The sequence below is a fragment of the Rissa tridactyla genome, chromosome 19 (genome assembly GCF_028500815.1).
Source record: "Rissa tridactyla isolate bRisTri1 chromosome 19, bRisTri1.patW.cur.20221130, whole genome shotgun sequence".
Taxonomy (NCBI): Eukaryota; Metazoa; Chordata; class Aves; order Charadriiformes; family Laridae; genus Rissa; species Rissa tridactyla.
In genome coordinates, this window is record NC_071484.1 from 3,189,735 (window position 1) to 3,214,079 (window position 24,345).

Below are 24,345 nucleotides of genomic sequence, written 5' to 3' on the forward strand. Positions count from 1 at the left end.
ACCCCCTCCTTTCAGGGAGCTGTAGAGAGCGAGAAGGTCTCCCCTCAGCCTCCTCTTCTCCAGGCTGAACACCCCCAGCTCCCTCAGCCGCTCCTCACAAGACTCGTGCTCCAGACCCCTCACCAGCTCCGTTGCCTTTCTCCGGACACGCTCCAGCCCCTCAATGTCTTTTTTTGTGGTGAGGGGCCCAAAAGTGGACACAGCACTCAAGGTGGGGCCTCACCAGTGCTGAGTACAGGGAGATGGTCACTGCCCCAGTCCTGCTGGCCACGCTGTTCCTGAAACAGGCCGGGATGCTGGTGGCTTCTTGGCCACCTGGGCACACTGCGGGCTCATATTTAGCCACTGTCGACCAACACCCCCAGGTCCTTTTCCGCCCGCAGCTCTCCAGCCGCTCTGCCCCAGCCTGTGGCGTTCATGGGGTTGGTGTGACCCAAGTGCAGGACCCGGCACTTGGCCTTGTTGACCCTCACACCGTTGGCCTCGGCCCATCGATCCGGCCTGTCCAGACCCCTCTGTGCAGCCATCCTGCCCTCCAGCAGGTCAACACTCCCACCCAGCTTGGTGTTGCCAAGATGGAGGGGGTCTGGCCGCCGGTACTCACAGGACGGAGAAGGCCCGATGGTGTGTGGCAGGGGGCAGGCCATCCAGGGCGGCATGGCGGCAGTCCTGCAGCCACCCTCGGCAGCGGCGCGGACAGGGTCCCCCGGGGCAGGGGGCCGCCACCAGCAGCAGCGCCAGCAGCAGGAGCGGGCAGCCGGGCCCAGGCAGGCCCATGGCAGACCAGGCCCAGACGGGGGTCGCCAGGCAACAGGGGGGCTGCCGGCCTCACGGCCCGGAGCTGGGACTGACAGTTTGGGCCTCTCCACCATAAAATCTAAAATAAAATTACAATCTCCACCTGAGAACTTGCCCCAGTAGAGGATTCACTGCACGCCGTGGAGGGCTGGGCCCTCCCTCCAGCATCGCCCCTTGTGAAACGCTGTGAATCTCGCTTCCCCATTTGGATTTCTCTAAATTCAGCGTCCCGACGCTGGATTTTGTTTCACCTTCTCCGTTAAAAAGCTCACCCTGGTATCAAGTGTCTTCTTCTGGAGCAAATCACCTCTTCCCGCTCTTTCTAGTTAAATTAAACAGGCCACAATCCTCCCGTTTCACGAGAGAACACAAATCATTCCTGTGGCTCTTCCCTGAGCTCTCCCATTTTACAATCATCTTTTTTTTCCAAAGACAGGGGTCAAAAAACATGCACAGGGCTCTGTTATCAAATAAGCTTTCCCCCCACTGCATACCCTCATGATTCGGGGAACTTGATGCCCCTTCCCATTGCCTCTGAGATTCATTCACCACACAGAGTTACAAAATCTTACTTAATTTAATGAAAAACCTCTTAAAAAGAACCTTTGCTTTACATCGTGACAATGTCCCAACTCCTTGTAGCTGGGGCTCAACCCATGTGGCTCAACGCATTACGAGAAGACTTAACGCTGATTTCCTTAAAAGAAATTTCACTTAGAGCGGTATTTTCCCTGTGCCTGTGCAGGTGTCTCTAAGTACCACAGCTACTCCTGCTGGTAAGACGTCTCCTTCTGCCGTCTCCGGCTTTCTCCGGCGGATCAGAGCGAACCTGAACTGAAGGCTCTTGGAAGGGCAGGCTCGTTCCTTTTATTTTTCTATAAGTGCCACGCACATCTGTTATGCTGTCTAAATAATAATTGTGCAGCTAAGCTGGCTTCTATATATAGCTGACCTGGATAAGTTGACAGGAAAACACTTCCTCTCCAAAAACAGCATATATTTTTGGGCTTAATTTTAGTAACACTAGGTTTATTGCCCATTTCTTGCGCTGTTACGTATCCGGAGAAAAAGAAAACAGTGGATATGACGCACATGTCATTTCACAGCGTTAAGACTTTCATTCCGAATCAAACGCTGCAGAGCTTTTGGAAACGATGTGAAAACAGAGCTGCGCTAATTAGACGGCACCTCCCGGCTAGGGAGCTCATCATCAAAACTGACATCAGACAAAACTTCTTCTTCCAGGTCAAACTGTTCCACGGACAACTCACTGACCTGGGAAAAGAAATCAAGAGTAAATTTCTTTCTCTCCAATGTATTTTCGGTTCATCCTTCTGCATCTGGAAACTATATATTTTTACCACATGCAAGAGACAGCCTCCATGGAATTTACCAACTCAGGAACATTTCTGTTTCGGAAAGACTGACCGACATCACAAGGCAATGAACCTACAGGACACCCAGCAGCTCTCTTCCCGAACAAGTCCTTCCGAATTCCTGCCTGGTCCTCTTCCTATCAGGCTGGAAGGTGCCTTGCGGAGAGAGCACCGAATTAACCTCCCACACACCATCAGAAGGGAAGTGAGAGGGAGGGGAGGGCAGGGATGGCTCTTTGGGTAAAACAGAGGTTTGAGAAGCAGGAGGCTTTCTGTTTGACTTCGCTCCTCACTTCTCTTATGGTGATTTCACATGAGGTCGGCTCTCTGCGGGTTTCAAAGAAGTCAGATGGAGGGGGCTGTACGGAGGAAAATGCAGAGAGAGAACAAACCAGCAGAGATGTCATCTTCTCAACTGATAAAAAAAAAAAATAATCTGGTGGGCGTTAGTTACTTCACGCACGAAAATACCTCCTATTTTACAGCTGCTCTTCAGTAAGAAAGGAAGATAGTCCTGCCCGTGGACACCAGGTGACTCAGCGTCATCAAACGGAATAAAGTATCACAAGGTTCGTTAGACGCTTCCTCCATGCAAACTGCAGGAGGAGTCTGACGCTGCGCAGCACAGAGCTGATGCATCATGTGAGAGTGATGCCCGCTTTCAAAACCCTGCCCTTTCAGTCGTCTCCCCTGGCAAGCAGCAGCGTTTTCAGTCTTCTGCCGGGGACCGGCTGCGAGCAAAAGCTGGCACGCAGAAGTCATCTCGCTGAGCACGATAATTAAAGTTTTACTGTTGTACCTGGGTATTTTTGTTCAGTGCATGCTAACAATTACCTGCAGGGATTCCACCCAAGCTTTTATTTCACCAAAGCTTTTAACAATCACTCCCTCTGGGGTAAGGATAAGTTTACGAAATGCATTTCTAGACAGGGAGTTTATTTAAGAACGTATTAAAAAATCATTTGATTTAACACACGGTGACTTTACGGGGGTTTCCACTCTTACAGATTCTACAAAGAGCGGTCCTGGACACTGTCACGCGTCAGACTTGTCAACTTGCACCATAACAGTCCTTGTCCCCTGACTGCGCACTTCCCTGTGCTGGCTACAATATACATGCATTTCTGCACAAAGATACCCAAAAAAGTAAGGGTTTTAAAACCTTGGCGTGCTGCACAATTTCAAGATGTAACCGCTTCCTGGGATTTAAGTCAAGGTAATCGCTGCTGCATAAAAGGAGGGTGTCAGAGGCTGTAAGAGTTAACAGCTCTGTCTCCAATCCCTAGATGTAACATAAAGGTCCTGTGCAAAAGCTAAATATCCACCGGTTTTACCTGAACAAGCCCCTTCAGTTCCTCTTCTGTTAAGGAGTCTGTGAGCTCCTCTTGGGTGGGATTGTATTCCACGGCCACTTTCCCATTCTCTGAAACAGAATAAACAGCCAGAGAACAAACACGGTTAATTACTACGGTGTCTAATGCCAACAAACCTACCCTAAACTCCAAATGGGACAATCCTGCTTCATAACGGCTTTCAGAGCAACCGGCTGGTTGGTCTGAAGGAATGTGCTTCTTTCTCTGGCCTCTCTTCTCTGCGGAAAACCAAATGGCTCTTACTAAATGGAGTGGAAACTGAAATTGCGGAAGCAGAAATCTACCGAGAAGACGGAGCATGTTAATTGCTCGTCTCCGTGTACATGATGGACCAGGAGGCAGGAAGGACTGCAAAACATCTGAATCCAGAAAGCCACCTTTGGAAAAAACACCTTAAGGAGTCCAGGGGAGGAGCCTGGCAGATGAAAGGCCCCTCTCTCTAAAATGAGGATAGTGGCACTGACCTGATCCCATAGGGATCTGTCCTGATAAGCATAAAAAACTAAAGTACTCAGATACCACATAAAGAGGCGTCACCTAAAAGCCCAGAGACCACAAGACCTGGAACCCAGAGAAAGCAGATCCAACAGTTCCTGGACAGGCACCGAGTCAGCTGCTGTGATTAAAAACTCAAAGGAGTAGTAACCCCAAAGAAGCAACGTGGAACGCCACAGTGGGCATGGACCTTTGATGGCCCCTGGCTGGCTCGGAACCAGGACAGGAATGTGCCGAGTGCTGCAATTCAGTTCATGCTCCCCCTGGAACCAGAACTTCCCCACATCCCTATTGGGCATGCACACGTAGTGCTGCAATCTTGGAATTTGGAGTCTCAATGATTTATTTATCATAAAAAAATCTGACCTCCCGTTGGGTTTTCCTTGCACTCACATAGCTCATAGGGTGGAACCGCTCTGTTAAATCACTGCAGTCCACAACACAAGTTTAGTTTTGCCCCAGACCCTCATAGCCCAAATGAATCCCAAGAAAGGTTCAGAGAAGAATTCACATCCATTATCATAAGTTATAATATCATTAGCCCAAACAGCCTCGTGTTTAATACAAAAATTGGCCTCACCTAAGACTACGAGGAGTATCTTCTGAAAGGCGCAAGACAAAGCCTTCCCGACTGCGACTTTCTGAGCTCTCCTTGAGGCCGTGACAAACTCGAGAGGATCTGAACACAACAAGCAGCGTGTTATCGATATCAAGACGACACTCTGCAATCGAAGCACACCCGTTGCCTTGCGCTAGGAAACGTAACCAAACGCAGCCTTACGGAGCCGATAAGAAAGCTGCTTGTGTTTTGGGAGCCGCTGGCAGCATGGCAGCACCCTCAAAGGGGTTTTTGTTGCCAACCCCCAGCAGCACGCGACCCTCAGCCCTCTGTCAGGACTCTGCCCAGCGCAGCGGGCAGTGCAGAGCCCTGCTGGCACCGGAGCTGTGCCACAAAGACAGTATGAAGAATCCAAAGCCATGTTCACACCAGAAGTGGCTGCAACGGGGAATGAACAACACTGCAGGCGAGAGGGAGAGAACAGAGGGTACTTTTCCCCTTGTACTGGGCACTGGTGAGGCCCCACCTCGAGTGCTGTGTAAGGTTTTAGGCCCCTCATCACGAAAAAAGAATTGAGGTGCTGGAGCGTGTCCGGAGAAGGGCAACGGAGCTGGTGAGGGGTCTGGAGCACGAGTCTTGTGAGGAGCGGCTGAGGGAGCTGGGGGTGTTCAGCCTGGAGAAGAGGAGGCTGAGGGGAGACCTTCTCGCTCTCTACAGCTCCCTGAAAGGAGGAGGTAGCCAGGGGGGGTCAGTCTCATCTCCCAAGGAACAGGCGCTGGGACAAGAGGAAACGGCCTCAAGTTGCGCCAGGGGAGGTTTAGGATAGATATTAGGAAGAAATTCTTCACCGAAAGGTTTATCAAGCATTGGAAGAGGCTGCCCAGGGAAGTGGTGGTGTCGCCATCCCTGGAGGGATTTAAAAGCCGGGCAGACGCGGTGCTGAGGGACACGGGGTAGTGGTGGGTCTTGTCAGAGTTAGGTTGATGGTGGAACTCCATGATCTGAAAGGTCCCTTCCAACCTGGGCAATTCTATGATTCTATGATCCTAGGAAAGTGATACTGGTGCGAAGCAGGGAGGGAAGAGGCACGCTCAGGATCCCTTGCTGCGTAGCACAGCAGCTCACAAGGCCCTGCACAGATCCTTGCCTCCGGCTAAATTCAGATACTTTATGAGAGCCACAAACTGTGCAAAAGCAAGACTGACCAGTGCCTGTGCCAGATGCTAAGAGAGACTTCCAGCTGCATCCAAAACGTACCTCCACTGTTTTCTATGTCTGCCTCGCCGAGGGCAACTCCCCTGGTGCGTACCCTGTGGTGGGGCAGTGTCACCTCTACAGCACACAGGTATTTCACGGATCGCTTCTGTAACGTCTCTCCCAGTTCCTCATTCTCACCATCAAAGCCAGATACATTCTGCAGCTGTTGGGAAGACCACAAATCATTAATTTTCACCAAAGAGGAAGGGGATCTTATGACCACCGCCTGGATACCACACACCACCTCTGCACAGCATGACTCCAAGGCAGAAGCACACGGTGGAGACAGCGCAGGGATATTTACTCTTTTGACCCTATTTTAGAAATACTTCATAGTCCCCATCCTCCGAATCTCAGTCATCTTGGACACCTTCAGCACACAAAGACTACGGTCAAGCCCTGGCACTGCTTTCATCACAGCCACCCCCATTTTTATTAACAGAAGCCCAGGCAGCGCCTTCACCCATAGCAATCTTCTCCCCCCAGGCTTTCAAAATACCCTCACTTGCGTCCTAACCACAGCTCCCGTAGCTGTCTATTATTTGCTGATTTGAGGACAATTCTTCTTATTCCACCAACCACTCTACCGAAGAAGAGGATGAGGAGAAGGATGATGGATGAATATAAAGGGCCCCTTACTGTGATGATGCGACTGGACCAGCCGTTAAAGCCAAGGTAGTGGTTGGCCAACTCCTGGCACTTGTTGCTGTTGAGAGCAAGAACTTGCTGCTGAAACCCTTTCTGCTTGGTGCAAACGCAAACCTGTCCGGGAAAGAACAACTCTGGTTAGCCAGGCTTTGCTTGCAGGGTTCCCGCTACAGACACACCATGGATGGCGCTGGGACAGTCACTCGAAGGTAACCTCTTCCCTGACCGCATGCGTGCTTCTGTGTTAAATGTTTTTTCCCGGGAATGGGCCCTGCAAATTATTCCAGAGGAGGGATGCTGCCATTTTACTGCTTAAATACTACCTGGCAGCCAGCAGATGGTGGGCCCGTGCAAATCTCATGAAGTTCAACCAGGCCTGCACATGGGTCGGGGCAATCCCAAGCCCAAGTCCAGGCTGGCCGGAGAATGGCTGGAGAGCAGCCCCGAGGAGAAGGACTTGGGGGTGTTGGTGGGTGAGAAGCTCAACACGCCCCGGCAACGTGCGCTGGCAGCCCAGAAACCCCCCGCAGCCTGGGCTGCATCCCCAGCAGCGTGGGCAGCAGGGCGAGGGGGGGATTCTGCCCCTCTGCTCCCCTCGGGGGAGACCCCCCTGCAGCGCTGCCTCCAGCTCTGGGGCACCAACAGCAGAAGGACACGGAGCTGTTGGAGCGGGGCCAGAGGAGGCCCCGGAGATGCTGGGAGGGCTGGAGCCCCTCTGCTGTGGGGACAGGCTGAGAGAGCTGGGGGGGTTCAGCCTGGGGAAGAGAAGGCTCCGGGGAGACCTTGGAGCCCCTTCCAGTCCCTAAAGGGGCTCCAGGAAAGCTGGGGAGGGACTCTGGAGCAGGGAGGGGAGCCATGGGATGAGGGGGAAGGGTTTGAAGCTGGAAGAGGGGAGATTGAGATGAGATCTAAGGAAGAAATTTTTCCCTCTGAGGGCGGTGAGCCCCTGGCCCAGGTCGCCCAGAGAAGCTGTGGCTGCCCCATCCCTGGAGGGGTTCAAGGCCAGGTTGGATGGGGCTTGGAGCAACCTGGGCTGGTGGGAGGTGTCCCTGCCCAGGGCAGGCGGTTGGAATGAGAGGATCTTTATGGTCCCTTCCCACCCAAACCATTCTGTGATTCTGTGTCACCACAGCGGTAGCACCCAGCCACAAGTTAGTAAACTTTTTGCAAAGGAAGCATCGCTGAGATCAACAAATATTGAATGCGATTCTGCCCTGCTGCTGGAGGGCACGGTGCTGGGTCCTGCACCTTCCACACCTGGGGCGGTTCTGCCTACCTTCAAGGGAGATTCCTGAAACAGCCTCTGCCCGTTGCACGTGCGCTGGGCTCTCCTGGCATCTCCAGCTGAGTAAAACTTGATGATGGCGTAATACCCCGGCCCTGCCACGGCAGCGTTTCGGTGCGCTCGCACCGAGTAGAGGGGCCCAAATTTGGAAAACGCTGAAAACAGGGAACGCTGAGGAAAAAGAAGAGACAAAAGGGTCTTTTGAAGTATCTATGGAAGCTCCAGGGGCTGGGCAACAGCGACAGAGAGAGGACTACTCCCAAGACCTAATCACCTAGAAAACGAGGAAAGTTTTTAGTACCGTTTAACAGCAATAAGCCCTGGAGTAAGCAGCGAGACTGAAGATGTGTATGCCTCCATAAAAATAAACTCAACCTGGCTGGATTTCTGCCCCTGAGGACGTCTCGTCTCCCTCATCATCCAGCCCTTGCATCGGGAGGAGAGCGAAAGCAGACGTGGGATTTTCTGTCCCCTGTCACCCTCGTCCCCGACCGCCTCTTGCTCTCCGCCATCCCGCCTTGCGTGAGCGCACTCTTTCTCGAAGTGTGCAGTGAAAAAATTAGCCCGATATTTTACGGGCGGAGTTAACGGGGTTTTGTTCCAGCTCTTCCAACTCGTCCTGGTGTCTCTGTAGTTTTGCTGTGCAGAACCGGCTGCGTGGCACAGGGGCAGAAATCACCCTGGGGTGAAGCCCGACACCCCCTTGGGGTTGCCCGGCGCCCAGCACGCCTCAGGGAGAGAAGGAAACTAAAGAATGATTAAAAACAAACAAATGAAATAAAGGGAGGGATTTAAAAATATCTTATTAGCACAAAGGTGAAGCCATGAGTACAGGTGAGGGGGAAGGGACAGGGGCCTTAGCTCCAGTGGGGGAGAGGGATGGTGGGGGGTCCCAGTCCCCGCTCCCCAGCCCTGGGGGGTTTCAGGCCCTGCTCCCTGGCCCCGGGGGGGATCCAGGGTCCTGCTCCCCAGAGCTGGGGGGTCCAGGCACCGCTCCCCAGCCCCGAGGGGGTCTGGGCCCCACTGCTTATCACTAGGGGGGATCTAGGGCCCTGCTCCCCCAGCCCCAAGAGGATCCAGGACCTGCTTCCTGGTCCCCGGGGCAGGGGGTGGTATCCAGGCTGTCACTGGCGGGGGGATCCAGGGCCCGGCTCCTCACCCTCGGATGGGATCCAGGCCTCACTCCCCAGCCCCAGGGGACTCCCAGGCCCTGCTCCCCACCCTCGGGAGGGATCCAGGGCCCTGCTCCCTATCACTACGGGGGATCCAGCCCCCAATCCCCAGCCCCGGGGGTGGATCCAGGCCCCTCTCCCTGTCACTGGCGGGGGGGAATCCAGGGCCCCGCTTCCAGGCCCCAGGGGGCTCCCAGCCCTGGAGGGGGATCCAGGCCCCTACTCCCCAGCCCCGGGGGGGTTGGGTCTCGGCCCTGCTTCCTATCACTGGGATGAATCCAGGGCCCTGCTCCCCGGTCCTGGGGGGATGCAGGCCCCGCTCCCCAGCCCCACGGGGATCCAGGTCGCACTCCCGGCCCCGGGGGGCGTCCGGGCCCTGCTCCCCAGACGCCGGGGGGATCCAGAACCCGCTCCCCAGCCCCGGCTGGGTCCGGGCCCCGCTCCCCGGCCCCGGGGGGGAATCCAGGGCCCTGCTCCCTCTCACTGGGATGGATCCAGAGCCCCTCTCCGTAGCCCGGGGAGGGGGGTCCGGGCCCCGCTCCCCAGCCCCGGGGGTGTGCCAGGCCCCCTCTCCCCCGGCCCGGTCCGAGGCCGTGCCTCACCTCCAGCCCCGGCTGCGGCTCCAGCCCCCAGACCAGCAGCGTCTGGTGGCTCCCCGCGGGCACCCGGAACTCCACCACCTCCGCCATGCCGGGGCAGCCGCCTTCCCGCCCCGCCATCGCCCGGCCCCCGGCCCGCCCCCATCTCGGCCGGGAGACACGGCCTGGGCTGCGGGCCCCGGCCACGAGTGCGGGGGAAAAGACCCCCAAATCCCCACCTCCAGCCCCAACCCCCCCCAGCCCCACATCCCCCCTGCCCAGGCTGCGGCTCGTCCCTCCCAGGCCCCCCATGGCGTCCTGTCTCCGCAGCCCTCCAAAAGCCGGAGACGTGTCAGTGGGTTGCAGGTTTATTCTCTGATTTTCTTTACAAGGAGCAGGGCAGCCGTGGCCGGCGAGGGGCCGGGGCGGTTGGGGAGCCGTCCGCGGTGTCAAACGGTGCAGTTTCCCTCGCCGTAGCGCCGGCACTTCATCACCTTCAGGTAGGTCTCCACCTTGTGCAGGTCCTTCTTGAAGCAGGAGAGCAAGCCGTAGTTCTTCAGCAGGGCGTCCTCGTTGCGCAGGTGGATGTCGAATTTGTCGTAGGTGGGTTTGAGGATCTGGGGACCCCGCGGACTCCGGTCCTCCAGCTCCTGGGAGAGGATGGAGAGATCCTGGGGATGAGCATCCTCCAAGGGGCCCATCGCCGAGACTCAGGTCTAGCTTTAGAGGAGGTTGGGGTGGTTTTTTCCCCCCTTAATCATAGTTCAAGTATATTTTTGAGTGTATGTATTTACAGGAAGGGTAATTATGCAGGGGTGATGCTACACAAATTGCTGCCAGCGAGAAGCAAGCTGGCCACGAGGCTGCAGGGAAGGAGGAGCGTGTCCTTTGGGGTCTTAAAATAAGGCGAAAATTGCAGGGTCTGTCCATAGCTACTCTAGCCAAGGAGATGGGCAACTGGGTAATTTTCTCCCACTTTACTCTTTTCTTTCTCCCGCTTTCCCCGTGAGCAAAGCTCTAACCCAGTCCCAAGGTGTGTGCATCTGGAACTGGGAGATCGGCCGTCTGCCATTCCTCCTGCCTTGCCTTGCTCACCAGCTGGCACAGTAAACAAGACAGTTCTGGTTAAGTAAACAGTGTCGTAAATGGATGAAATGTGATTATTTGCTAGTTTGTGTACCGCTTCCCAATGCCCAAGCACATACCATACACAGAGCAAAATCTGGAAATGGTACTGATACATATATACCTACTTGCAGGACAGAAGATCTCTATTTACTCTCAGGGCCTGACTTTCAGAGTTATTTAGATGCCAGAAGATGTAAATAATTGTCCAGACTCATTTCTCACAGACACAGGTCTCAGAGCTCTAGCTACGTGGTGATGCTGGCAGAGTTTATATAGAAGTTTATAAAGTTTATACTTAGTTATAGAGGAAGCATAACTGAAAAGGTGTCCTGACAGATAATAAGCAATTTCTTTAAAATAATAAAGCAAAGATTAAGAGCGACTCTCGTAGAAGATCACTCTCCAGCTCTCAGCTGTCTGGGTGCTGTATTAATGTAAGAGAGAAACATGGGAGTAAAGGCTTCCATCTGTACACGGACTTGTGTGCGCTGTTTTTATAAAACGTTGGAAGACCTTAAAGCCAGGTTGCAAACTTCATAAAATTTACTCCCCTTTAAAATGTTTTGCATGGAGATAGAGCAAACATCCTTCCGTTGCTGTTTGTACAGATTTAACTGATTGAATACTCTTTGGTGCTGGGTTTGGAAAGACTTTGGGTCCGGACTGTTGTGATTTTCCTGGTCTGTGCTGCTATCTGAGTGGTTATGGCTTTCTATTCACATTTATTATGTGTTTTTTTTATACTCCCCCGTGATGGAACATGTGCAATGGAGTGTCATGATCTCGTTATCTTAAAGTAATCAGAGTCCAAGGGATGCCACTGGCCTTCAGAGTGGAAGGTGGGGAGATTTCCCGTGGTCTTTGGATCCCATGGAAGACCCTGGGAGCTGAGTGCCCTGTCTCTAGGAGATCCCTGTTATTCTGTAATCATGCTCCACTTACCCTCATGAGAGCTTGGATCCCTTCTTCCAGGTCCTTTAGTTTTTCATATACTCTGTCTGAGGTGCCGAAAACCAGATTGTTTGTGAACACCTTGCTTAGGTATTGCACCGGGGTCAGCCAGGACTGGATGAGAACCAGTGAAAACCGAAGAAGCTCCATATCCTGAAATTAAAAAAAAACCGAAAGGGTCAAAGAGATATTTGGTACAGTTACCTGTACGTCTTGCTCCCTCCGAAACAGCCTGGGCTGACCCAGAGATGTGCCACTGCTCCTGCAGCTTCAGCAGATACAGAGAAGTTTGCAAGCTGAAGAGCAGCACCCAGCCATATGTCCCGTGGAGACAATAGTTTTTCTCCTCCTTGGGGTGGGAATATGATTTATAGTCTTAACCCAGAAGAGTCGTTCTTTGTTCATGCAGGGTTCAAATAGTAAAAAAGGGAGGGGAGGAATGATACCTCGGGAAAGCCTCTGTCCCTGTAATGAAGCACGGCTGGGCTCTTCAAACAGGTCTGTGCTTGCCCAGGGGAGCGAACTTACCGATTTCTGCTGGGCATCGTCCTTCCCCGTGGGAGCAGGGATGGTTTCTGAGTAACAAAATGCTGCCTGAGAATTTTTGTTGGCGTGTCTCTGGTCCTCTGGAATATAGGTGCGTTCCTGTGGAGACATCCCAAATACGCTGAGATCTGTTGCCCACGTACTGGGAGAAGACCACAGACACTTTCCCCGAGCTGTCCTGAACGGTTACTCTTTGCAAGAAGTAAATACGAGACATGAGGTGCCTCTGTACGGGGCTGGCAGGTGGGAACAGGAGTTTGTGTGTTGGCACAGTAGCTTCTGGACCTAAAGGTCTTCTTTTCGCTAAGCCAAAGTGCTAAATTGAATGCAAAACACCCTGGGACCAGAAGTAGGTGACCCTCAAGGACAGTTCTTGCCAAAGTGACAGCTCATGCCAGCTCCTGGCAACAGCAGAGACTGGGTAGTTTTAAGCACTTGGGATCAGCCAGGGCTGTGGGTGACGGTCACAGGAAAGCCTTGCAAAATATCTGTGCCGTCTCCCAGTGCTTTCAGAGCCAGGTTTCTCTTTGAGACAGCTGACCCCCTGCGGTGGGTCTGGACACGGGCAGCAATGGCCCTGAGGAGGGGACTGTGCAGGATCAGAGCGGGATGCGGAGAGCTGAGAAGAGGAGACAGGGCCCAAGCTGATGGGACATCGCCTGTCCTATCCTATTAAAACCATTTTGCCTCATCAAGAACTGTCGAAGGCGACACTAATCGTTGACAAGTCTCTGTTTCTAGGAAGTTACACTGGGTGGGAAGCTGTGGCACGGTCCTGAAACCATCAAACTAATGTGGAGGTGATGCCCAGAGGATGCAACACTTACGAACTCTTTGTATGTCTCGGCAGCCAGGAGGTGAAGGTGCTGAGCCCTCAGCACGGCGTTGGCAAACAGGTTGGAAAGGGGCATGGCCGGGAAGGTGGCAGCTTCCTGTGGCCACTGCAGTCCCAGAGCGATCGCAGCAATGAAGAGAGGAGAAAACCACGACCCTGCAGCAAAGCGGAGAGGAAAGGCGGTGGCAGTCCTTTAGTGGCCGTGCTGAGGAGAATGAATTCCCAGCCTCTTCTCTCCGTGCTGGCTGAGAGCTCACCTTCCTGACCGTCTTGTTTGGCTCCTCGGGTGAGTTTAACCCTCCCCAAAATCAAATGGAACCTCATCCCCTGTCACTGGACCTGCCCTCGAGGCTCGTACTGCTCTCAGCGTTACCAGCGGTGTCTTCCTGGCTGAAGAGTCATTGCTCCTCCATGGAAACTAGAGTGTGTCCCTATGTTTTTCCCTAACACGCTCGTGTGTTTCCGTAGGCCTTGCCCTCATGAGGAGAGCACACTGTGTGAGCAAGCAGGGGATGGTGAGCACCAGGTGAGGGTCTGGGAGTAGCTCACGTCAGCCTTGGTTTACTCCATGCTGCTGAGGTGAAACCGCCTGTCTGCCTTCACTGGTGACATTACCTGTGCTCTGACCAGCTTCTTTTTCTTTCTGGGACGTTCCTGTAGAATTTGGTGATCTTTGTCAAGCCTAAAGGTTTTCCGCCCCTGACATCTAACTCACACAAGTGTCCATCTGTGCTTACAGAGACCACAAAGTTAATCTCAGACAAATAAATACCTTTCAGTGAAGGAATGCCCTGGAGCCTGTAGGGCTTGGATGTATGCATTAGACATCATCCTGATCCCCGTCTTCAGCTTGGAATATGAGTTTTAATATCCCTGCCAACATTGATGTTAATAATAACTGTTATAACTGTGGCTTGACCTTATTCTTCGTGTTCTCCACCCTCTCCTTGCCCAGTTCAGGCTAACGACTACCTAAGTTAAGTCCCGCTGTACGGAAAGGTGTTCTTTTCCATTGATTTAGAAGTTGCCACATTTTAATTTAGGGCTGGCGCTGAGTGTGTGCCGCCCACCGCAGTCCCACCCCATCACCACCCTACGCGGGCAGCAGCGCTGGCAATCCTTTAAAACTGAAATAAAGAAAAGTACCTGGAGCCATTTCTGCGCGCTGCGTTGCTCAGGTGTTGCTTGAGAGCGAATGTTTCCTCCTTTTCGTCTAGGCTGGTGAAGGTAACTGTCGAGCCACCCCTTATATAGCAGGGGGTCTGTTTAAAATGTATGTATGTGTTCGTGATCACAACAACATCTCTATATCTTCTCCGTGCATAAATGCACAAGTGTTCGCAATGGTGCTACCCAATCGTAGTCGTTTATACATAGATGTAAAGGTTGGGGAGGTTGTTTGCCTGGGGATGAAATCGGCGCTGAATAATTTCGCCATGTTCTGCTGTTTATTGCAAAGAGGGGCTTTATGGTCGTTGGAAGACCCATCCCAAATCAGATCGGTGCTTTTACATGGTGGAATTTGCCACAGAGGGTCGAAAATCCACCTGATTTCCCTGCCTGGCTCTACATCCTTGGCCACCCAGTTAACAGGGCAGACTGACCAGTTTGGGAGACTTCTGACTCGAAGCAAGTGGGATGTTTTCCCCCTTTATTGTTAGCAGTGGCAGAGCTGGGCGGATGTTGTCAGGTGACAAGTCATTTCTTTCACGCCACCAACATTTCCAAAGTTCAGCCAATAGTTTCGGCGAGCTGGTTTGGCGTCGGTGTGACGAAGAGCTGTCACACCCGGCTGCCTGTTCGGGTACCAGCCTGCCCACCGCAAATCCCAGATGCCAGCGCTCTGGGAGGTTTCTCACGTCCTCAGATGGACAAGACCATGGGAAGATCTGGTTATCAGCGTCTTCCTGCTCTTGCCTGAGCTACAAATGTGAAATGTTCTCTGGATGAAGCAGAGGGCTGGTGTGGGAAGGAGGTATTTGAGATGACGAAGAGGAGGTGGGGAAGAGGAGAAGTCGCAGCACGCCTATCCCTGCTTTTGAGCAAAACAAGACAGGGATAGGAGATTTCTGGGGGGGCTTAAAGGACTTTTACCCCCCATAAGGCACCGATTGCTCCAAACCACCCTGTTTTAGCCCTTTGTCCGGGGCTCAGGGACTGCTCCCTGGCCAGGGCTGGTGATTTGGCTGCCCCGGGCCCTGGGTTTGCCGTGTCCCCGTGGTGTGGCTCCGGTTTCTGAGAGGCAGCATCGTCAGCGGGGCGGCTGGAGCAGAGGGTGCGAGAGCTGGTTAATAAACATGCCGGGGGGAGCGCGGTCTGTTCCGAGAAGCCCCTGGGTGTTTGCTTGCTGGAAATGTGGTGGCGTCGCAGAGTAAATGTCAGTCCCTAGAGAAGAGGGAACAGTGGGTCCTGCAGCTATCAGGTATCCCGTCACCCAATAGCCGGCAACATCTGGGTGTGTTTTTCTGCTCCGGATCATGTTTAAATATGTCAATATTTGTCAGAAATGAGCAGAGCGCCAGACACCCCCAGCCCAGCACAGGCTCTGCTGCCTGGTGATGATGCTGCTCGACCACCTTGTACCCGAGTCCTGCCCGTCGCTTGCTGCCCTGCTGCCTCTGGAGCTCTGTTAGTAAAAGCACGGTGCTCAATCAACGTATTTTATTTTATGTCGCAGCCAGGCACGGGGATGCCGGGATGATCCAGGCTGTGCGATGGCCCTGAGGCTTGGTTTGTCCCCCGTCATCTCCGAGGCAGAAGCGCCGCGGCGAAGGCAGCGCGTGACTGCGAAGTGCTGGGCTGGGCACGCACACGCCACTGGCAGAATTACCGTCGCGTAAGCCGCTCTCAAAGATCAGCTTGGCGTTTTTCTAGCTTTCGAATGCCTGCCTTTGCGGCCCAAAGTGGCGTCTTGGCAAGCAGCGTGAGACTGTGTAATTTCCCAGTTAATTTTCTTTTTAAAAAGACAAAAAAAAAAAAAAAAAAACAAACAACCAAAAAACCCAAACCCCTCAGTTTTCTTCAGGGTGGTCCCGTGTCCACCCGCCTTACCCTGAGCATCACCAGCAGCATCTCAACAAGTGAAGCAACTTTCCTGGCCCCTCCTGCCCCCCAGCCTTGCTGTGGTTGTGTGGAGAAGACCTTCCCTGACCCATGGGCGAGCTGTGACCAGTGACTCCTGACCCAGCAGCCAGCTGCTGGCCCACAGCCCCGGCGCTGCACTTCGGTGGGCGACGACGTGGTTGACAGAGCTTTTAAGTGACGGTTGACTGCCTCCGCTAGCTCGCTACTCGGCGGGTAAATATTCCTTTTCGGGTTGGATTGGTGGGTTTTATTTACTGGAACTGCCCGGTTTCACTGAACCCGTTTCTAAAGAGGAGGCTGGAGAGGTCCAGGACTGCAACCCAGCCTGTCCGCACGAGCGTCCTGCTCATCTAGGGATACAAATCAGGGCAAAACACCGTAGATACTGAAATATATTTATTTACGTGAAATGCGTTTTAAATACAAACCCATCTCAGTATAAAATGACAACAAACCCTATCTCTGGGCTCCCTAGAAACTAGTCTAAGCATTTAAAAGAAACCGCTAACGCTACAGAAATGTTTATTTGCTTCTGGCGTGTTAAAGGAAGCCAAAGCCCTGGGCTAAGAGTGTAGCCAAGCGGCAGAGCGGAACTGGGGTCGCCGAAACTGCTTTTTGACATCGGTGGCTTCCTCTCCAGGTGCAAACAGCAGATTCTCCTTAATTTTCATACGGTTCGGTTAAGGCGGCTGAGCGAGTTGTTTACGCAGAGCTGAGAAAGCGGTTGGGAACTGGGAAGGCCGGAGAATTCGCCTTCCTCTTCCATTTCGTAACTGAAAACGAGGGATGGAGGGATGAGCTCTGCTAGTCCTAAAACCTTGGCAAACATGGAAACCGGGAACAGCCGGTTCACTTCTCTCGCTGTGAATGTTCCTTTCTTTAATTAATCCGTTTTATAAGTAAAACATGTGTAAGTAACATTTATATGCATGTGCGTGCAACTAATTTGGGGTGGTTTTATTTAACTAGTAAAAATCAAGCTTAAAATGCTGGTTTTGTGCTATTTAGATTGAATTCCAGTTTTCCACGAAGGTGGTTTACTACTAAACAAGAACCATCCTGTTCCCTGCTGAAAAGCCCTGTTTGCTCAGGATTTTACCCTCCCTTTTCTGCCGGCTGGGATGCGGAGCGGTCCCGTCTTCTCCGCGGGGCCCGAAATGTCACGAACCACAGGGACGCGGGGGCCATGGGCTCTCCGAGGGGGGACAGATTTTCAGCCCCACGGTCCTCATCATCCCTTTGTCCTGCCTCGTCCAGCCAAACCCACCGTGTCTCTCCGGACCCCCCCGAGCCCTGCTGTTGGATGCCCAGCCGGCCCCGAGCCCCATCACCCACACAGCTGCTTCCGTGCCAAGATAGTTTTTTATTAACAAAACCAATTAGCGCCGCTCTGTTCCTCTCCAGATGTTTTTTAGCTTCTCTTGCAAGACCAGATGTAGCTGGGAGCAGAATTTCTGGCCCTGGGCTTCGGTTCCTGGTGATGGTCTTTGTCCCTCATCCCCAGCTGACGTCTTGGGACCACAAAGGTCCCCCCGTGCGTGCTCAGCGAGAGCTTCCAGGAAAACCCCGCGGCTGCTCTCGGTTTTCCATCCCTGCCTACTCTCGGAGCCCTGAGGAGGTGAAATGTGGTTTCTACCTAAGTTAGACCTATGAAAAGCTGCTTCTTATTCCCAGAGCATCCATCCTACCAACCCTGGCACCAGGGTTATGGGACACCCCCCGACCAGGCACGGCAGGACGGAGCAGGATGTGAATTTACCCGTTATCTTTATTAGGGCTTGAAAAAGCAGATGGACATTTGAGTCCCACAATTTACATCCTTCCCGTAGGTTCTGAGATCGGACATGGCCCTCACCAAGGGGACGTCCTTGTGATATGGGCCAGCTCTTGCCTGGAGAGGAACAAGACTTGCGCAAGACCCTCTGGGTGACAGCTGTCTGCCCAGCTTTTCCTGTAGTCTTTGGGGAGAAAGAGGTTCTTTTGGAGGATCCTCCATTTTAGACGACTGCCAGCTTGGCCTGCTGGACATGTCCGTGGCTGAAGAGCTAAACAGTGGCCCAAAATCCGCTTCTTGTAAAACCCACATGGTACTGCTCACCTCGGCTCCTCTGCCAGGGCTGCAGCGGGGTCTCACAGCCCAGGAGGGTCCTTGCAGGACGGAGAGGGATCATGTCCGGTCCTCTCCTTCCCAGGGATGGTGGGGCTGGAGGAGACCCGCCACCCACCGTGGTACTTCCATTGCATTAACCATGCAGGAGCTCAGCGCCATGGTGTGGGGCTGCCCGGGGTTTGGGGACAGTTCGCTACCAGGGGGACTGCAGGTAGCTCCTAATTTCTACATAGGCTTTAGGGGTTCATCAGCGGGGCGGTGAGAGCGACAGGGCAGCCTTTGGTGGGCAGCAGGACCCAAGTTCCGCGCAAGGCTGCTGGAGACGGTTTGCAGCCTGGGATCCGGGCACCCATCAGAGCCGTGGTCCAGGGCAGGAACCGGGGGCCCCTCCCCGCAGGCACCGGCAAGGTGCTGGCAGGGAGCCATGCCACCGGTGCCGGCCAGGCGGTGGGCGCAGGACCCCTCACTCTTCACCCGGGTGCTCCCCAACCGTCCACTTGGCCTTCACGTCCCGGAAAGGAGTGATGTCCTCGTAGGTGGCCATCTGCTCCACCTCCAGGCCCTGTGCCAAGAAGAAGGAGGTTGAGACACGGGAAGGGGACCATGGCCTTGGCCACAGCGTGTCCCCCCCTTGGGAGCCTCAAGCAGAGACCCATCTCTAGGCTATTCCCCTGGAGATCGGGGCGGCCTCTGAGAGGGGAGAAGGTGGAGATAGGTGGCTGGATGTGCTCAGAGCTTGGCTTGGTCTTCCAAGCAGCTCTTTATGGCTGATGTGCAAGAAGCACTTGGGAGGAGGATGCCCTGCAAGGGCTGGTGGTGCCCAGGAGACACCCAAGAAGGGCACAACCAGCCATTTCAAGGCTCAGGTTGATATTACAGAGGCATTTCTCTAATTAACGCAGCGTTACCTCGTAGGTGTGGTCCTCCTCTGGGCTTTCCTTGCCTTCACCCTGTGGAGAGCAGAGTCACAGGTTGGGTGTCACCAGCACCCACTGGGATCCTCTGTCCCCTGTCCCAGCCTCGTCCCCCCAGGCCAGGTCCAGCGGCTTCCAAATGCAAATCCAGGCAGTCCCCCCCACCCCATTTTAGATGCTTATTTCCTGTATGCAACAGCCCCAAGCCCAGTGCCTGCCCATAGCCATCCCTAGCAGCGTCCTGCCCCTGGGGACATCCCAGGCTGGTGCCTGGAGATACATCTGATGATGGGCTGGAGATGCTGTCACTTACTTTATCTAGGAAGAGGAGCATGGGGACGCTGATGAAGACGACCAGCAGGATGGACTGGATGATGATGATGGCGTCTTTCAGGGTGTTCCTGCTCTGGATCTGCTGGATGTTGCTGTGACCTGGGAGCAGGAGCACAGGGAGAGCCCTAAGTCCCACCTCTGTGCCAAGCTCCCACGGAACGGGGACGAGCTCAGCCTGGCCACAGGTTCGTGTCAGCAGAGCGGATGGGGGGGGCCAGGGTGACATGCCCTCCCCCTCGGGAGAGACCAGAGCAATGCAAACTGCCCCCGGGGTTGTCATCAGGGACCAGCTCTGGGATGAGATACCTTGGCCAGGAGCCACCACTAGCCAGAACCAGGAAAACTCTGATTTGTTATGGGAATGCAGTCCATGGGATGTGTTTCTGTGGGATGGATGTGCCAGGGAAAACAGGGGGGGTATCCTGCTGCTTGGTGGCTGGCAATGGGCAAAGAAACCTCTGTGGTGCTTCTACAGTTGTATCTGAAGGGGTCCCACCAGCGTGGGGTGGGTGTACAGGAGCGTGATATGGGATTCGCATGGCGGGGGAAAAGGTGAGAGAAGAAGAAAGAGCATCTCCTGGGGCGCGTGGAGGAGGGGGATCTCCCACTCACCCATCACTCTGAGCTCCGTCCCGCACCTGTGCGGTCGCTTCTTCTCCGCCCTGAGGTTCTTGCTGTCACACACGTAGATGCCGTTGTCCTCGTAGGTGATCCTGAAGATGGTGAAGTTGATGACTTTGCCTTCCCTCTTGATGTTGTAGCGGGGGGAGTCGGGCAGCTCGTGCATGTCGTTACTGTTCTCCACCATTTTGTACCACTGCATGCTGTCAGGGTCCTTGGAGGAGCAGATGAAGTGGACGGGCATGTTCTTCTTGGCTGCCACGTACCGCGGGTGCTGCTGCACCACGGGGCACCCGCCGCCTGCCAGGGCACAAGGGTGGTCACGGCCAGCAAGGACCCGGCACCCGGGGAGCCTCAGAGAAAAAGCCACTTCATGAGACTTCCCCCCCCCAGCATCTCCCAAATCAAGAGCTTTCCGTTTTCATGGATTATACTGCTTTTGAGCATGGGGCCAGGCTCTTTTCAGTGGTGCCCGGGGACAGGACAAGGGGTAACGGGCACAAACTTGCCCCTGGGAAGTTCCATCTCAACAGGAGGAGGAACTTCTTTGCTGTGAGGGTGGCAGAGCCCTGGCACAGGCTGCCCAGAGAGGTGGGGGAGTCTCCGTCTCTGGAGACATTCCAACCCCGCCTGGCCGCGTTCCTGTGCCACCTGCTCTGGGTGACCCTGCTCTGGCCGGGGGTTGGAGGGGATGATCTCCAAGGGCCCTTCCCACCCCGGCCACTCTGGGATTCTGGGATTCAGCTTTGTTTTGGTCAGTCATCATCGTCCGGGGACAGAAATCAGAGACTTTTGGTGAAAATGCGCGTTTAACGGAAACTCTGATTTACTGTGTTGTGGGAATGGCTTCATTTGAGTACTTTTTTGCTGCTCCCACCCCTCTCTTTGTACATCTCATTGGTCCCAGCTCCAAAATAACACCCTGCGTTGACACACACCACAGAGCCTTTGCTAGGACAGCCCCATCTCCCCAGCTGGCTTCTTTCATGCTTCCATATTTTTAAAATTTTGCCGCATTTCGTATTTTTGCCCGTGTTTTGGCCCCAGAGCTGGCGAGTTTGAGGGCTCGTTCGGGTTGCAGAGTTGATGCCTAACACCCCGCGGGTGGGAATGGCACAAGTGCCCGGTTCCAAGGCATGGGCTTGTTCAGGCACGGTGCTCTGCAAACGCAGAGCGAAAAACGCGTGTGGTCTTTGGAAAGACAAAATGGGTTCTCCCTCAGCGAAGGGAGAGCGAGGTGCAGGGCTGGGGAAATGCCGCGGAGGAGGTGACAGCCTGGGAATCGCCTCTGTGACGGGGAAGGGCGGTGGGTGATGGGACATCTCCAGCTCCGCAGGGGAGCAGCACCTTCGTGGCATAGCCAGCGGGGACGGGAGGGACCCTGAGGACACAGGTAGGGAAGAGCCCGATGGGTCTGGGAGGTTACCTGTGCTGCTGATGGTGCTGTTCTTGTGTGCTGACGTCCCACCTGCAAGACAGAAGGGCCCTCAGACAGTGGCCAGGAGCTCATGTAGGACAAGCCTGTGTAGGACAAACCCGTGTAGGTTGTCCCACATGGGATGGCACGTCCCACGTGGGATGTCACATCCCATGGGTCTTTCGTGCCCACTCCATGCGGGATGGAGTGCTGGGGAGCATCAACCACGGCCCTGCTCAGAGGACACAGAGCAGTGGAGATTTGGATTCACACCCTTCCATTTCTGTCCCATCTCCTGAATTTTCTCTAAGCTGCTCTCTGGTTGACGGCCCGGCGAAACCTGCCTGTGCTATTACAGCTGCCCCAGGCTGGCGGCCTTTCAGACAGACTCGCATCTCTTTATTTACACTCTCTGTTTTCTGAATCAACCAGAAACACTTTCCCTGCCGGGGCTTCCCTGGGCTCAGGGCACCGTGATGGCCAGGGCAGGATCTCAGACCTTGGGACCATGCAGCCCCCCTGGGACAAAAGCTGGATGGAGCCATGCGACCTACAATCCAGTGCAGGAAAGGGGGCAAGACAGGGACCCCCCAGCACCCATGGGCGCCCCTGCCCACAGCTCCGGTGCTCCTGTGCCTCGGTTCCTCTTGCTGCAGCTGGGCAGGAAGCACCAGACCTGTTTATCGCATCGCTTCAGTGCCCGGCTCCATCCGCTCGATCGATATTCGCCAAACCCCACCGCGGGGAAGCTGGCACGGAGGTGGGGGCTGCACCACCTCCCAGCACGTTGGGGCAGCTGCAAAACTCCCCCCTGCCTCCCCTCCAAACAGAAGAAGAAGAAGAAGAAGAAGAAAGAAGGTTCAATTCCCCAGCCTGAGTTCTGCTGCCTTGCCACCCAGACCTTCGCCATGGGGTCCCCTCCCTTCCCCAGAGCCTCTTCCAGGTCCGTGCTGCCCTCTTCAGCTCCAGCACCTACATCTCCTCAGGCAAACTCCCCCTTCCATCCTCATTTTGTTATTTTTTTTGAGACAGGGAGATGCGCCTTGTCCGGGCTGTGCGTTGGATATGTCTCCCTGTCACCTGCGGTCCTGCCGGCCAGACGGGACACGGGGCTTTGCTCTCCGTGTTTTGTTGGTGTTTCTAAACGAAGGCCAGGCTGGTTCCTCACCCTGAGAGCCCTCACGCCCCTCAAAGCCAGGATTTCCATCGCAACCACGGGTGGGCTGAGCTTCCCCTGTCCTCCCTCGAAGCCACCCAGGAGAGCCAGGACGAAACCTTGTGACCTCGAATCCATGTTGGTGGCCACCCAACAGAAACCCTTTAATTGCCCAATCCGTGCTGGACTTGGGTGGCCACCCAACAAAACCCTTGAAATGCCCGTTCCCCTGAGGGCACAACTTTCTCCATCCGAGAGAATCCAAGGCATTTCCTCCTGCCGCAGGATTTTGTGGGTGTCCCTGCACTGAGCAAGAGGAGTTGGAAGGGGACAGGAGCTGGGTCCCGGCTTTAGCTGCTGCTTCTCCACAGGGATGCAAAGGGGAGCAGCACCGGGGTGTTCACACAGGGCCTCCAAATCACCCCCAAACCCATTTTTCCTCCCATTCCTCCTCTGCTCCCGCGCACTGAACCCCACAAAGCAAAGGGACGTGGCTTGGCCGTGGCCTCAGCGATGTGCCGGCCCCGTTCTTAGGCCTCCGAGAACAATAAATGGTAAAAAAAGACCCAACCCCTTCTTTCCTGACACCTGCAACCGCAGCTGGGCAGGCTCGGCACACCCTCAGCCGCCCCAGAAAGCTCCTGTGGTGGGGGTCAAGACAGTCGTGTCCCATCCCCGCGCCCCAGTGGGAAGCAAAACCCAAAACCCAAGGCAGATGTTGATCCCCGGGCCCCCGCGAGTCCATCCCAGCTCCGAGCGACGGAGAGCAACGATTGCAGAGCTTAAAACCAGCTCATTGAAAGCCAGCCCTGGGCGAAGCCCCTCATTGCACTGAGCCGGGGCGCATCTCCTGGCTACACGTTTCCTTGCTCCGAGGTGCAAAGCCCGCGTTTGATGCCTACCTGTGACGAGGGCCATCAGCCAGAGGTTGGCCTGGAGCACCCAGAGCCTCGTGCAAAAATCAGCCATCTTTCACCCCAAACGGCGGGGAAGCATCCAGTTCACTGGCCCTCCCGTCTGAAGAACACAGTGGCCTCTCCCACCGGCTTGGTCTCCGAACCTAAAAATGGCAAAGCTGCTGCTACGTGAGACGGCCCCTTTCCTGCTCATGTAAATCCTCCTCGATGGGGACTTTCCCCTCGGGGCCGGTTTTGAATGCGGCGCAGACGCTGGGGCGGCCGGTGCCTGCGCCCTGGGCCCCGTCCAAGCCTCGTGTCCCCAGGCTCTGCTCGTCGTGGTGGCCGCCTTTGATGGAGGTGACCACGACTGGTGTGGGTCTACACCAGAGCCGGAGACGAGCCCGCCCGCCAAACCCGGGCCGAGCACAGGGGATGTGCCCGGGAAACGAGATGTGACCGGTGGCACTGTCACATCCCTGGGCGGGGGGGGAGAGGATGGGGGTCGCCCCCGGGGTTGTACCCCAGCTGCACAGCAGCGCGGGCAGATCGTAGAATCATAGAATCGCAGAACGTGTTGGGTGGGAAGGGACCTCTAAAGGCCATCTAGTCCAACCCCCTGCAGTGAGCAGGGGCATCTTCAACTAGATCAGGTCGCTCAGAGCCTCATCCAGCCTGACCTTGAATGTCTCCAGGGATGGGGCCTCCACCTCCTCTCTGGGCAACCTGGGCCAGTGTCTCACCACCCTCAGTGTAAAGATCCCCTCCCCAGTTTCGCCCTGCAGGTGATGGGTGCAGGGGTTAATGCTTGGC

At 54.8% G+C, this 24,345-nt stretch overlaps 3 protein-coding genes and 1 long non-coding RNA gene across 4 annotated transcripts; 1 reads left to right on the plus strand and 3 right to left on the minus strand.

The window, feature by feature from the left end:
* Window positions 1-1,374: 1,374 nt before the first annotated feature.
* On the minus strand, window positions 1,375-9,681 carry RDM1 (RAD52 motif containing 1). Its single transcript, XM_054224406.1, has 7 exons — window positions 9,566-9,681; window positions 7,783-7,962; window positions 6,498-6,620; window positions 5,859-6,021; window positions 4,623-4,721; window positions 3,509-3,597; window positions 1,375-2,073 (listed from the first exon to the last, which is right to left on the minus strand). Exons 1-7 carry the CDS (start codon window positions 9,650-9,652, stop codon window positions 1,972-1,974), a joined length of 843 nt encoding a protein of 280 aa, XP_054080381.1. The 5' UTR covers window positions 9,653-9,681; the 3' UTR covers window positions 1,375-1,971.
* Window positions 9,682-9,907: 226 nt separating this feature from the next.
* Window positions 9,908-15,817, plus strand: LOC128919254 (uncharacterized). Its single transcript, XR_008469869.1, has 3 exons — window positions 9,908-10,041; window positions 13,017-13,287; window positions 15,679-15,817. It is a non-coding gene; the product is annotated as an uncharacterized LOC128919254 (long non-coding RNA).
* LOC128919253 (somatotropin) lies at window positions 9,991-13,179 on the minus strand. Its single transcript, XM_054224462.1, has 4 exons — window positions 12,994-13,179; window positions 12,149-12,265; window positions 11,612-11,773; window positions 9,991-10,191 (listed from the first exon to the last, which is right to left on the minus strand). The coding sequence occupies exons 1-4, from the start codon at window positions 13,075-13,077 to the stop codon at window positions 9,991-9,993; spliced, it is 564 nt and encodes a 187-aa protein (XP_054080437.1). The 5' UTR covers window positions 13,078-13,179.
* Window positions 15,818-16,545: 728 nt separating the features above from the next.
* Window positions 16,546-23,702, minus strand: CD79B (CD79b molecule). The gene is made up of 6 exons (XM_054224708.1): window positions 23,539-23,702; window positions 21,490-21,531; window positions 20,055-20,363; window positions 19,423-19,541; window positions 19,104-19,145; window positions 16,546-18,757 (listed from the first exon to the last, which is right to left on the minus strand). The coding sequence occupies exons 1-6, from the start codon at window positions 23,603-23,605 to the stop codon at window positions 18,659-18,661; spliced, it is 678 nt and encodes a 225-aa protein (XP_054080683.1). The 5' UTR covers window positions 23,606-23,702; the 3' UTR covers window positions 16,546-18,658.
* Window positions 23,703-24,345: the final 643 nt, after the last annotated feature.

Coding starts and splice junctions, on each gene's coding strand:
- RDM1 (XM_054224406.1), bottom strand. CDS start 9,652: ATGGCGGAGGTGGTGGAGTTCCGGGTGCCCGCGGGGAGCCACCAGACG. Junction 6,022..6,497: donor GGTCCAGTCGCATCATCACA/GTAAGGGGCCCT, acceptor TCTTCCCAACAG/CTGCAGAATGTATCTGGCTT. Junction 2,074..3,508: donor AACTGAAGGGGCTTGTTCAG/GTAAAACCGGTG, acceptor TTCTTTTCCCAG/GTCAGTGAGTTGTCCGTGGA.
- LOC128919253 (XM_054224462.1), bottom strand. CDS start 13,077: ATGCCCCTTTCCAACCTGTTTGCCAACGCCGTGCTGAGGGCTCAGCAC. Junction 11,774..12,148: donor ACGATGCCCAGCAGAAATCG/GTAAGTTCGCTC, acceptor TTTTAATTTCAG/GATATGGAGCTTCTTCGGTT. Junction 10,192..11,611: donor GGATCCAAGCTCTCATGAGG/GTAAGTGGAGCA, acceptor ATCCTCTCCCAG/GAGCTGGAGGACCGGAGTCC.
- CD79B (XM_054224708.1), bottom strand. CDS start 23,605: ATGGCTGATTTTTGCACGAGGCTCTGGGTGCTCCAGGCCAACCTCTGG. Junction 21,532..23,538: donor GCTGATGGCCCTCGTCACAG/GTAGGCATCAAA, acceptor TCTGTCTTGCAG/GTGGGACGTCAGCACACAAG. Junction 18,758..19,103: donor AGGAGGACCACACCTACGAG/GTAACGCTGCGT, acceptor TTCTTGGCACAG/GGCCTGGAGGTGGAGCAGAT.